The sequence below is a fragment of the Cololabis saira genome, chromosome 2 (assembly GCF_033807715.1).
Source record: "Cololabis saira isolate AMF1-May2022 chromosome 2, fColSai1.1, whole genome shotgun sequence".
In the NCBI taxonomy this organism is placed as follows: Eukaryota; Metazoa; Chordata; class Actinopteri; order Beloniformes; family Belonidae; genus Cololabis; species Cololabis saira.
Window position 1 is genome coordinate 21,148,980 of NC_084588.1, and position 12,419 is coordinate 21,161,398.

General features: G+C 42.8%; 1 protein-coding gene across 4 annotated transcripts in view; it reads left to right on the forward strand.

Annotated features, from left to right (window-relative positions):
- dmxl2 (Dmx-like 2) overlaps positions 1 to 12,419 on the forward strand; it is a 46,504-nt gene that overhangs the window by 14,705 nt on the left and 19,380 nt on the right. For all 4 annotated transcript variants that reach the window (XM_061740200.1, XM_061740207.1, XM_061740215.1 and 1 more), the window contains exons 11-31: positions 171 to 442; positions 1,104 to 1,373; positions 1,522 to 1,751; positions 3,056 to 3,258; positions 3,676 to 3,797; positions 4,190 to 4,279; positions 4,409 to 4,517; positions 4,618 to 4,737; positions 4,892 to 5,119; positions 5,382 to 5,668; positions 6,261 to 6,433; positions 6,532 to 7,183; positions 7,308 to 7,637; positions 7,730 to 7,849; positions 7,952 to 8,087; positions 9,251 to 9,361; positions 9,509 to 9,678; positions 10,135 to 10,232; positions 10,336 to 10,501; positions 10,984 to 11,248; positions 12,143 to 12,345. In XM_061740200.1, coding sequence (XP_061596184.1) covers positions 171 to 442; positions 1,104 to 1,373; positions 1,522 to 1,751; positions 3,056 to 3,258; positions 3,676 to 3,797; positions 4,190 to 4,279; positions 4,409 to 4,517; positions 4,618 to 4,737; positions 4,892 to 5,119; positions 5,382 to 5,668; positions 6,261 to 6,433; positions 6,532 to 7,183; positions 7,308 to 7,637; positions 7,730 to 7,849; positions 7,952 to 8,087; positions 9,251 to 9,361; positions 9,509 to 9,678; positions 10,135 to 10,232; positions 10,336 to 10,501; positions 10,984 to 11,248; positions 12,143 to 12,345 — 4,355 coding nt within the window. The remainder of the gene's footprint in view (positions 1 to 170; positions 443 to 1,103; positions 1,374 to 1,521; positions 1,752 to 3,055; positions 3,259 to 3,675; positions 3,798 to 4,189; positions 4,280 to 4,408; positions 4,518 to 4,617; positions 4,738 to 4,891; positions 5,120 to 5,381; positions 5,669 to 6,260; positions 6,434 to 6,531; positions 7,184 to 7,307; positions 7,638 to 7,729; positions 7,850 to 7,951; positions 8,088 to 9,250; positions 9,362 to 9,508; positions 9,679 to 10,134; positions 10,233 to 10,335; positions 10,502 to 10,983; positions 11,249 to 12,142; positions 12,346 to 12,419) is intronic.

The following is a 12,419-nucleotide window of genomic DNA, read 5'->3' on the forward strand; positions in this document are numbered from 1 at the left end:
CAGCTGGAGACAGCCACCTCCACCAGCTCTTCTTCAATAAGAGCTGGTGGAGGTGGCTGTGGAGAGTCATGGCTGCACCCCTGTCAACCCACATCTGGATAATCTCAAGTGGGTGGGTGAAAATCAAAAGCAGAATATGTGTTGAAAGCATTTTGTGTCCTGTCTCCTAGACCTGGATGAAATGTCTGACAAAGCATCATCAGAACATGGAGAAGAGGCTGATTCAGGGGAGCAAGGAAGCACAAAGGCATCCTCCCCCGGATCCAGCTCCAGCATGCCTTTGCCTTCCATGCTGCTGGAGAGGAAGATGGAGACTCTAATCACGGAGTGGAACAAGAGCCCGGACATGCTGTTTACTATACATCCCACTGATGGCTCTTTCCTGGTTTGGCATGTTAAGTACTTGGATGAATTCAACCAGGGCATCTTTAGACAGGTTCAGGTGAGCCAAATGATAAAAATTTACAAATATACATGTAATAACCTCCACAACCAAATCAGAAAAGTCATTTCTTTAGTCATAACTCTTGGGATTTCAATTAAGTACAAGTCGAGCTCTCACGCTCAATAATGCAGGTATAGTTGCAGTTGTGTAGGTGTGGCTTGAAGGTTTAGGAACCATGGTAGTCTTCTTCATCTATGGACTGTGATTGCTGTGGGTTCTGCTGCTCACCCTCGCCTCTAAAAGCAACAGTTACCACCAGCTAACGGTGGAGAGATATTCTCTTATAGTCTTATAAACATTGTGATTATTGGTAATATGTCATGGTGCTTTGATCAGATCTCAAAGGGCCAGACGCTGATAGCCTGAAGCAGTATCTATCATGTTTTGGTTTTTGATGTATTTTAGATATTTTCTCAACACAGTGATTTGTAACTTCAGACTTTGCGGTGAGCATATTTTGAACACCGCATTTTTAGCATGTGTTGGGAGGCTTTGGTAGCACTTAAAGTAACATAAGAAGCTGTTATCAACTGGACACGTGTTTTGTAGCATTGTTTTTAATGTTCCCTTGGATGAACTGAAACACTAAATAGAGATGAATGAATAACTAATACCTATACACATTATGTATTCAGTTTTTCACAAATTCTTCCACCAGGTGTCCTTCTCCTCGCGCATTCCAGTAGCATTTCCTACAGGTGATGCCAATTCACTGAGTAAAAACATCTTGATGTACGCCTGCACTTTGACTGAGAGTGAGAGTGCGGCGACAGGCGAGCAGGGGAGAATGATTCAGCGTGTATCGCGTTCAGCTTCCGTCTCAGCCTGCCTGGGTTCGCCTGCTGTGACCCCCTTACCCAAACTCCGCCCTGGCATTAGTCCTGCTGTCATGATGGTCTCCAAGCATGTAGATGGATCTCTCAATCAGGTACCAGGTTAAAAAAAATGATAAGTGCATTTCCTGTAAGCCCTCTAAATTTCATGCCACATGTCATCAGTTTATATTATAGTGTATTCTGTTTTTTTTTTGTTGTTTTTTTTTCATACACAATATTGTGATTCTGTTTGTCTTGCAGTGGGCAGTGACATTTGCTGAGCGTTCTGCCTTCTCCAACGTACTGACAGTCTCCCACAAGTTTCGGTACTGCGGCCACCGTTTCCATCTGAATGACCAGGCCTGTCACACAGTGCTGCCGCTGCTGCTGACGACTTCTCACCATAATGCCCTGCTCACCCCTCCCTCAGCCCCCAGCAGCCTGGAAGGGGAACAGCCTCCATCTTTCCCCCTTCCAAGGGGACTTCCCAGGTACAGATTAAAAGGGGAGCAGTCAGCGGTTTATTCTTTAAATGCCAGTCCTGCTTAGCCTGGCCAGCCAAACCCATTTACTTTGCAAAAGTTCTCTTTCATGACAAAGTTCTCTAGTACCCCTTCAATTCACAGCCATTTCCACCAGCGCAGAATATACAGAACGAATTGCAAAGCAACAGTGACAAGCTTTAGGCGAAGACTCTTACAAGAGTGTCCAGGAGCCAAAACAACCAAGATGGCTGGACAGGCTCTGTCTTGCTGGGATAGTGACTGCTTTTCCTTGTAAGATGGATCCAGTTTGAAGAAAATTTCAGCTGTGTGCAGTTGTCCTCCGGCGTGCTGTGAGCAACACACGCCCCCAAGAGCCAAAGACACTCGTCTTAATGCCTGTAGAAACTAAATGGTGGTTCTTTCAACACATACAGGACTGCAGTGCTAATAAATCTTGCCAAGTTGAGGTGCCTATAAAAAAGGTAATATAATGGATATATTAAAGATAAGGCAAGGTGATGACTACATCTCAAGAAAACTGTCCTGTCAGTGCAGAATACCCAATCTGCATGTGTCAGTACATGCACACATTTGGCCCTGTAATTGTGAGTACAGACTTTAAAAAAAGATAGTGTAGAGGAGAATAATAAATGGACAAGGAGCAAATGGTCAGGTTTTCATAACCCTCCGTGTGACATGTAGTACTTTTTATTTATCTGATGTCCCTGCCATGTCTGAACAACATAACTTTGTTATGGAAAAGCACCTGGTGCTTTTCCATAACATTTTGTGCTGGCATGTTTTACTTGGGGTAATTTGTGCATAATAACTGCCATAGTGGCATTCACTGATAACATGCAGCAGAAATGGGTTAATTTGACAAACACTCAGCTGTTCAGAAGAGCTGTTATTCGCTCTAATGACCCTGTCCATACTTTCCATCGCTCCTTGATTTTACACCACCAATTCACTTTTTCCTGTCTCTGAGCCAAATTAATGAAAGACAACTATTTAAAAGCTCCATTAAGCAATTTCTTTGTTCAAATTATTGTTTATTTTTCTGTTTCAAACCATTTTTTTCGTACAAAATGAAGCATGATTGTTCCCTTGATATGGCGTCTGACAAAAGGTTATAATCAGAAAATATCAGGCAAAATGTTAGAGAAGAAATGCACTTTGGGTTGGTGTTACTATAGCGTTCACAATTAAATCCTCACTGCCATGTTTTGCAGACGTGCTGATTTGCTTCCAAATATGTATTCTCAGAGAAAACCGATACTCTTTGTGATGTGCTGCTTTAACATCAACAGGAAGCAGCTTCGTAATGCTGCTACGAGGACCTTCCATGACCCCAACGCCATATATAGTGAGCTGATTTTGTGGAGAGTCGATCACATTGGACCCTTGTCCTGCACTGGAGGAGTCTCTGAACTGGCCCGTATCAACTCTCTTCACACCTCTGCCTTCAGCAATGTTGCTTGGCTGCCTACATTGGTACCCAGCTCTGTACTTGGTAAGCACATCATACATTTTTCTCTATATGGATATAAATTAGAATCTAGAGCATTTAGAAACATGATGTATAAAGGGCGACCATGCATAAATGCCTTTGATGAATAAATGGAAAGAACTCAAATGTTGTCAGAACGAATGCAGTGATAAATGTGCACTCTGGTTACTAAATACGGGTCTTTAGTGCTTGTGTCTGTGAGCAGAAGCCAATCTTACATGTCAGATTTTCCCAAAAAATGTAATCAGCTCTGCCATGCTTGCTTACCAGCTGTAAACATATTTGCATGTCTTTGCCTTACAGATCACATACCTTTTTTTTGTTTTGTTTGTTTGTTTTGTTTAGACCCAGCCTGGAATTGTTTTCATTATATGATTGTTTTCTGCTTTCTGAGAAAGGACTTTGTATTGTGTCCACCAGGAACCTACTGTAACAGTGCCAGCGCCTGCTTTGTGGCATCAGATGGCAAAAACCTGCGTCTCTATCAAGCTGTTGTGGATGCCAGAAAACTACTGGATGAGCTGTCGGATCCTGAAACATCTGTGGGTGAACACACTCGGTTGCCACTGCACATCAGAAAGTTGTCGCACATTCAAATGTGACATTTTTCTCTCCAAAATCTTTTGTCAGATAATTTTTCTGTTTTATGTCTTACACAGTTTCAAGTGTTTTGTTTTGTTAGCTTTTTTTTAACAAAAGAAGTAGGAACAGAGTTTGGAGAGGGTTAGAGGCTGCTTTATTTAAGGCTGACAAATGTATTATCAGCATGTTTAAACAGTAACTGACACTGCATATGTTACATCACGTGAACCAAACTGAAATGTATCTTTTGGCTGTATTGAAAGTATTCATTTATTTATTTTCATATACAATATCCTTAACAGCTGTAGACCTGTGTAGACATGAAACTACATCTAAATGCCTCTCTGTTTAGAAACTGGTGGGTGAGGTGTTCAACATCGTCAGTCAACAGTCCACAGCCAGACCTGGATGTATCATAGAGCTGGATGTCATCACAAACCAGGTTAGCAGCTGCTCTGTGTTTTTCCACACCCACCCAAGATCAGTGGGGAACAGACATTCTGGCTTGAAATGCTGAAACCGTCTAATCAACAGACGCAGTAAAACTGTTTTGATGTCCATATTCATCCAGTGTGGCTCCAACACCCAGCTGCTGCATGTCTTCCAAGAGGATTTTATTCTAGGTTACAAACCTCAGAAGGAACCAGAAGCATACACACCAGCCTTTCCATCTGGAGAAGGTATTCCACACTATTACAATAAACTTTAAGTGTTTGTTTTCCTCCTTTCTCATTTTTTTAAACCTGATTGTCGGATGGTTATGATTTTCACTCTGCCTAGATTACCAACCTGCCCCATTTTCTGAGAAGTTCTTCCTGGTGGTGATAGAAAAAGATCTCAACAGAAACTCTGTCCTGCAGATGTGGCATTTACACCTCAAGTCTGTGCAGGCCTGTGTTGGTAAGTCCAGGATGCACACAGCGTCTCATGGTGTTTATTTGATATGCAAAATGGAAATAATGTACATATTTTTAGCACTTAAGCATGTGACGGAATCAAATTTCTTGTACTGAGGCTTGAACGATCTGACATCTTTCGGTATCTTTGTGTTCAGATGAGCCAAGCCCAGATTATAGCTGCCAGAGCCAGCTAATGGTTCCCAATCAAGTTGTGAATGCTGACTCATCTCCAGAGACCTCTCCTGTCAGACCCCTGCCGCGCTCCGCTTCTACAGCCAACCTGCAATCAGCCAGCAAACTCATCCTCAGCTCCAAGCTGGTGTACAGTAAACGGCTCGACCTACCCCATGGAGTGGAGGTTACCAGGGTTACACCGTCTGCAGGTTGAACAATGTTTACATGTGACTCAGATCATATTGTTGTGGGAAAAAAATACCTGAAAGTTCTACATTTATTTTGGAATATGCCAACAATTTTTTCTCCAAGTAATTCCTGTTGGATTTACTGCCTACACATTCTGTCGGTCATAAGTTATGATTAAATTCAAAAAGATTTTCCTCAGGTTGACTCAGGAAAACACAGAATGCATGTACATGCTTTTTCTGAAACTTATTTATATTTCCTTCTGTTTGTGTTTCTGGTCAGGTCATCTGAGTTCCTCCTCCATCTATCCCGTGTGCCTGGCTCCTTACCTTATAGTCACCACCTGCTCTGACACTCGCGTGCGGTTCTGGCGCTGCGGCGTGGAGGGCGATGACGGGTGTCACGAGGACGACCAGAACAACCGGGTGTACCGCTGGGAACCCTGGGCCCTCATGAATGAGGAGGAGGATAACAACAGCGCAGTGTGTGTGTCAGGGCGGCCTGTAGCTGTGTCTTGTTCCTACATCGGCAGATTGGCTGTGGCCTTTAAACAGCCGCGACATGGACAGGTAGCAAATTTGAACTTGATCTTGCAATTACATTATGAGTGTATTTAATGTAAAATCTATCCTTGTGGCAATTAATATCACTTCCATTAAGGTAACCACGCCTTTTAAGGGCTGAAAAACTGGAATAGACATTTAAACTCAGTAAATACAGATCATTTGTTTGCATTTCCTCAACCCTCAAGAGATAACAGTGTATGAAGCTATAAATAGAGGGCTTTGCATAGTAGATAATGCAAGTGAGGGAGGAACTGTTTTAGTGATACTTACATATTTTCCATTATACACTGCAGCACATTCAGTCTGTGTAGTCATTGGTCATTCATAAAATGTTATTAAATCTTGGTAGAAGTCACTGAACTGAAAATAATGTGAGGTTTGTGAACCACAGTCTGCCCTATAAATTTGGGTTTGCAATCTAATTCAAGTAGATGTCTAGTGTTGAGGTCCATCTGGGTAATAATGAGCATTTTTATGAGCCCACATTTCATTGTACGTCCTGCACTCCGACTACACTTACAGGAGACATAAACAGTATCTTCATATATTACATTTTCTCTGAAATGATATAAGAAAGTGCCCCTCATGTCCTCAGCTGCAGGGGTCTGTAGAAGACTTCTCTATGCATGTGTCCATCTATGAATGTGAGTCCACTGGTGGCTCAGAGTGGGTTTTAGAGCAAACTCTCCATCTTGATGACTTTGCAAGACCCTCATCAACCCTGGATGCAAGAGTCAGTGTGGATTCCAACCTCTTTGTCTACAGCAGGTCAGAAAATTACTGCTGTTTTGTGTGTTGGTGACAAATTTGACTTGCTACCTAACATTAACTTTTAACAACCTCTCATGATTTTTTATCTTTCTCAGGTCTGACCTGTACATGACCAGAGACCACAGCTCTCCCAATATTAAGCACTTTGTTCATCTGGACTGGCTGTCAAAGGAGGATGGATCTCACATCCTCACTGTTGGGGTTGGCTCCAACATTCTTATGTATGGACGCATATCCGGCATGGTCAATGAGCAGACGAGCAGCAAGGAGGGGGTGGCTGTCATCACCCTTCCTCTAGGGGGCAGTATCAAACAGGGGATCCGCTCTCGCTGGATCCTGCTCAGGACCGTAGACCTTGTGTCATCTGTGGACGGCACCCCTTCGCTTCCAGTCTCCCTATCTTGGGTGAGGGACGGCATCTTAGTAATTGGTATGGACTGTGAAATGCACGTGTATGCCCAGTGGCACCAGGACAAGAAGCCTGGTGAGGGGGAAGAGGGCAACATGTCATCTGCAGACATTGCTGGAGGTCAAACCACAGCGTCCTCCTCAGTGTTTGAAGGGAGAGCCAGATCGAAGAGTGTGTTTGAAGGAACTGCTGGAGTAGATGAGGCCCTCCGTGCCCCGGCAGGGCTGCAGGAAGGGGGGCTGTTTGAGGCAGCTCACTCCCTGTCCCCAACTCTACCACAGTACCACCCAACCCAGCTGCTGGAACTGATGGACCTGGGAAAGGTTCGCCGTGCCAAGGTGAGTCTGTTCTTTACTAATTCAGTGAGTCCAAGACATTTCACTATCATTATTTAAGGATTTGATTTGTTATTTTCACGTTGTTGGATTCATTTTATAAACCATTGGTCTACTGTGTCACCAGGCAATCCTCGCACACCTGGTGAAATGTATTGCAGGAGAAGTAGCTGTGGTGAGGGATGTGGAGGCCGGCGAGGGCGGAGCTAGGAGGCATCTTTCTCGGACAATCAGCGTCACTGGCAGCACAGCAAAGGACACCATAGTGGCTGGCCGTGACGGAGGCAGGGACTATACAGAAATCAACTCCATCCCTCCCTTGCCGCTCTACTCTCTCATGTTAGCTGATTTGGACACGTCATACAAAGGACCAGAGGAAGCTGCAAAGGGGATGAAGAAGGCTGATGGGGATGCAGCTCAGAAGTCCACAGATGACCAGTATAATGACCTTTTCCAGGTAGAATGACTCCACAGAACATTTTAGTTGCCAAAAGCATGGCTCGTTCTACTAATGTTTCAATGTTTAATGTTTCTTGACTGTCTGAGCAGGTGCAAACAGTTACCACGGACGACTTTGTAAACTTCGCCACTGATAAACCAGAGAGGAAATCTCGAGTTATCAACCTCTCTCAGTATGGACCCACTTATTTCGGACCAGAGCACGCTCAGGTATACTCTGTGATTTCCAGCTACACCTGTTTGAAAGAGAGAACTAACACTTGAAATGTAGGCGATTCATTAAAATCATAATGGAAACCCCTTTGTTTACAGGTGTTGTCCAGTCACCTCATGCACTCCAGCCTTCCAGGACTGACCAGGCTAGAACAAATGTTCTTGGTGGCCTTGGCGGATACCGTTGCAACCACCAGTTGCGAGGTCACCAGCTCCACGGATCAGCAGTACACAGGTTATTTAATATCATGCCTGTGTCTAACTACTGCCTTACTTCAGTCTGCTGTGCACTTCCACACTCAGATTTGTCTGATTACACTGGCTTTGAAAGGCAGAATGCGTGCGCTCATACTGGTCTAGGAGTTGGATGAGGAGTTTTTCCCGTATGTCTTACTTCCAATGGTCACCATCTTGGCTCATTAAAGAGAGAAGTAGGACCATTGAACAGTTTTTTTTTTAACCCACTGGAGAAGGAGATGTCATGAGAGTAAAAGGCTTGTCTATCTCTCAAGTATTTTCCTCTCTCAGTATATCTCAGTATGTCCCAGGTCTGAATGAACAAAAGCCTTTGAAAACCTGAGGGTTTAATGGGAATGCTCAAGCTGTACATTTGTTTCTAAAACTCAACTTTTATTGTGGTGCATTGATTCTTTTTGCTAGCAATGTTGAAAAATATACTTTTTGTGCATCTTGAAACTGTTGATATAACATTTGCATTTTTCACATAGCTTCAAAGGTTCAAGGACATTTTTTGCATCAAGTCTGAATTGGTTAGTTCAGGCTGAAATGTATATTGGAGATTGCAGACTTACCTTTTTTAAGTTTTTAATATTTTTCACACTGACATCTAAGACCTTGGTTGATTCATGTTCTTTCATGTCCACAATACAGGCCGTTAACATTTCTTAAAAATATGTAGTTTGCATGGAAAATTCAACATGCAAACAGCCTTCTGTCTTACTTTGGTGTGCCTACAACTCCATCAACTGTTCCCCTTGTAAAGGATAACATAAATATTAAGTTGTCTAAAGGTTATAAACATGGGAGCCAAGCAATTTTTTCTTGATTGTGTGTTCCTGCATCAAGTTAATCTCCAGCCATCAACTCTTTATTACATAAACAACAGTGCAGATTTTTGTATTATCTTGGTCTTTTTTCTCTAATTTCTTACGCTATTTATTTAGTCTTTTGAGAGGAAGACATACGCAGGTTGTTCCAGAGCTGCGTAAGCACAAAAGAGGGTAAGAAGGTTCAGGGACAAAAGAGACATTCTCTGACAGGACGGTATGAACTGAAGTGAAAGAAGTTTCAAGGGATTTTTCTTTCTAAGGATTGTTTTTAATTGGGTGGTCTAATGAAACCTTGTGACGGGCTCACGGATTCCTGGTGTTTGTTTAGGTGGTGAAGCTCTTGATGAGTGTGGACTGAGGTACCTGCTTGCAATGCGTCTTCATACCTGCCTGCTCACTTCTCTGCCCCCGCTCTACCGTATGCAGCTGCTCCACCAGGGTAAAAGATAACTGCCGTGTCAAAACATAAACATTATGTAACATTGAAATAATGAGATATGATCTCTAGTTTATTGAATTGTGGGACTGAATCTTGGACATTTTGTTTGTGTTCTCCACCCTGTCCCTTTACCCTACTCTGTGTTAGGCCTTTCAACATGCCACTTTGCATGGGCCTTCCACTCAGAGGCAGAAGAGGAGCAGCTGAACATGATCCCAGCCATGCAAAGAGGCAATCCACAGTGGTCTGAGCTCAGAGCTGTCGGCGTGGGATGGTGGATACGCAACATCAACACTCTACGGAAAATGGTGGAGAAGGTACCAGGACAAATATAGATGCTTACATTCAGTAGGTCTAATTCAAATTAGATCTGTCACGTTGTCAGCTGATGATGCAAGAAAAAGTTTTTTTATTTTTGTTTCTGTTCCGTACTTGCTGATCAGCTTGTAGTTTTAGGCCAGTGATGCAATCAGGAAGTCTTCTGCAGGAGGACTTAGGAAATCAGATGTTTTGGAGCAAGTGCAGATAGTTCACTGAAGGTGCTGTTATTCTAAGCATGTTCCTACTTCCATGTATTATACTCTGCACTGTAAATATCTTAACATGGAAAATATCAATTTACATCGATGTGGGAAAGTTATAATAAACCTAAGCAAATACATTCCAGAAATTAAGTAAGGTCAATTTAATATTTACAGTCCTCTGTTTCACCTGACCTCAACTCACTTCTGAAACTTGGTGTTTTAGTAAGTGTAATGTTTGTGTGTAATCAGGTGGGTAAAGCTGCATTCCAGAGGAACAATGAACCGTTAGATGCTGCTCTTTTCTTCCTGGCCATGAAGAAGAAAGCTGTCCTATGGGGACTCTTCAGGTAAAAGATGGCGTCTTTATATGTCATTACTCTTATAATTCTATCACTGCATTCTGTTCTAAACCACTACAAGATACCAACAATTGCAGTTTCCCTGTCTCAGGTCCCAGCACGATGAGAAGATGACTCAGTTCTTCAAGAACAACTTCAGTGAAGACCGCTGGCGAAAGGCAGCTCTGAAAAACGCCTTCTCCCTGCTGGGGAAGCAGCGCTTCGAGCAGTCCGCTGCCTTTTTCCTGTTAGCTGGTTCCCTCAAAGATGCCATAGAGGTGTGAAACAATGGCGGTAGACACACACATATTCTTATCAACACGTTAGATGCCAGACATGGCTGACTAATGTTGAGTCTTCTGTTACTGATTATTCTCTTGTACTTTACAGTGACATTATAATGCAGATAGTGAATGTGTGTCTGTATGAAGACCTCTACATCAGTAATAGTCCAGATATCTGATTAAAGCTGGTTACTCTGACGACTTTGAATAAGTAGTGAGAAGCCTCAATTATGCTGATAACATGCATAACAATCGTTCTCGCATAGTTTTCCTTGGCCTGGGGTTTCCAACTATGCAGTCAAAATATCCAGATAACCAAAAACAGAAAGAGAAGTGTGAGCATTCTGTGTTTCAGCTGCTTGTATTGGCTACGGTGAAAAAGACTCTCAGAACTCCTGAAACCTCTGTGATGTCATGTTTACCCAACTTTCAGACTTCCACTGTAGCATTAACCTTGTCATTTTTATGATGTGCAGGTGTTGCTGGAAAAGATGGAGGATCTCCAGCTAGCCATGATAGTAGCGCGGCTGTATGAGGCTGACTTTGAGAACTCATCCACCTGCCAAAGCCTCCTTCACGAAAAGGTTCTTGGCTGCAACAGAGACGGGAGTGGCTACCACTGTTCCAGGCTGCACCCAGACCCTTTCCTTCGCAGCATATCCTACTGGATCATGAAAGACTACACTCGGGCATTGGACACACTGTTGGAGCGAATCCCCAAAGAGGATGATGAGAATCCTGGTCAGTGTAAAACATTAAACAGTTTTCCATGAAACAGTTCAGTTCAGTACTGTTCTTTTGGATTTGTATTGTCAGATGTTGAATGAGGTACTAGTATAACCTATCTGTACCATTCTGCTTGTTTGCACCTCTTTTTATGGTATAGTCCACTTAAACTAGCACGAGAGACGAGGCATTCTGTTTATCATTTTCACATAGACTGTTGATAAGAGAAAACTGCTTTATTTTTGTACATATATGGCAGTGTGATTGTTGCAAAAGGAAACAAAAAACCAAAGTGATTTGGTCTCAAGGATGCCTAGTACAGTCACAGATCAGCCAGTGTATGTAAGAGAGGGAGAAATCCATGTGGCCTGGTCGTGTCCGCACCACTTTCAAGTTGGTTAATATATTTGTAACTGCAAGTCATAATGGCCAGCAAGACTACCAATGTGAACGCTATTGTGCTCATTCTTGTGGGGGTTGTTCTAATATATACTGCGATAAAGTTAGTTTTATGTGGGACATTCGACAAAGATTCATGACTTACCCACCACAGTCTCCTATAGGGACAGTCAATAAATTATCAACTGCTGAAACATTGCAGATATTTCTGTTCAAACGCCTCCATACCATCTGACCGAGTCACTCTAAACCCAAGTCCAATTGCTGTTCTAAATAAAGTTAATTTCTTAAAACTCTCAAGTGGAAGTCTCTTATTTAATAATAGAGAGTTTGTAGGACAGCAATTTCTGATATACTGTACATGAATTAGATCCCCCTCTGAACTGAGCCACGTCGCTCAGTGGAAACGTGGCTATTAAAACCATCTGAGGAGTGTAATCTCTGCTCATCATTTCTGTTATACTCTATGCTTAAATTCCTCTCCCTCTTATTGTTGTTCCCGTGTGTTAGATGTGACGGTGAAATCTTGCAACCCTGTGGTGTTTAGTTTCTATAACTACTTGAGGACACATCCTTTGATCATTCGTCGCCACTTTGCCAATCCAGAGGGCACAGCAACAACTGCTGGGCTCACTGCTGAGAAGAGCAGCGCAGACGAGATCAACCTTATCGAGCGCAAATTGTTCTTCACGACTGCAAACGCGCACTTCAAGGTGGGCACATGAAGTATAATCCTACCTTTGTCATACAGTTGTGTCTGTGGTGGAGTGTTAAGTTTACATTTTCT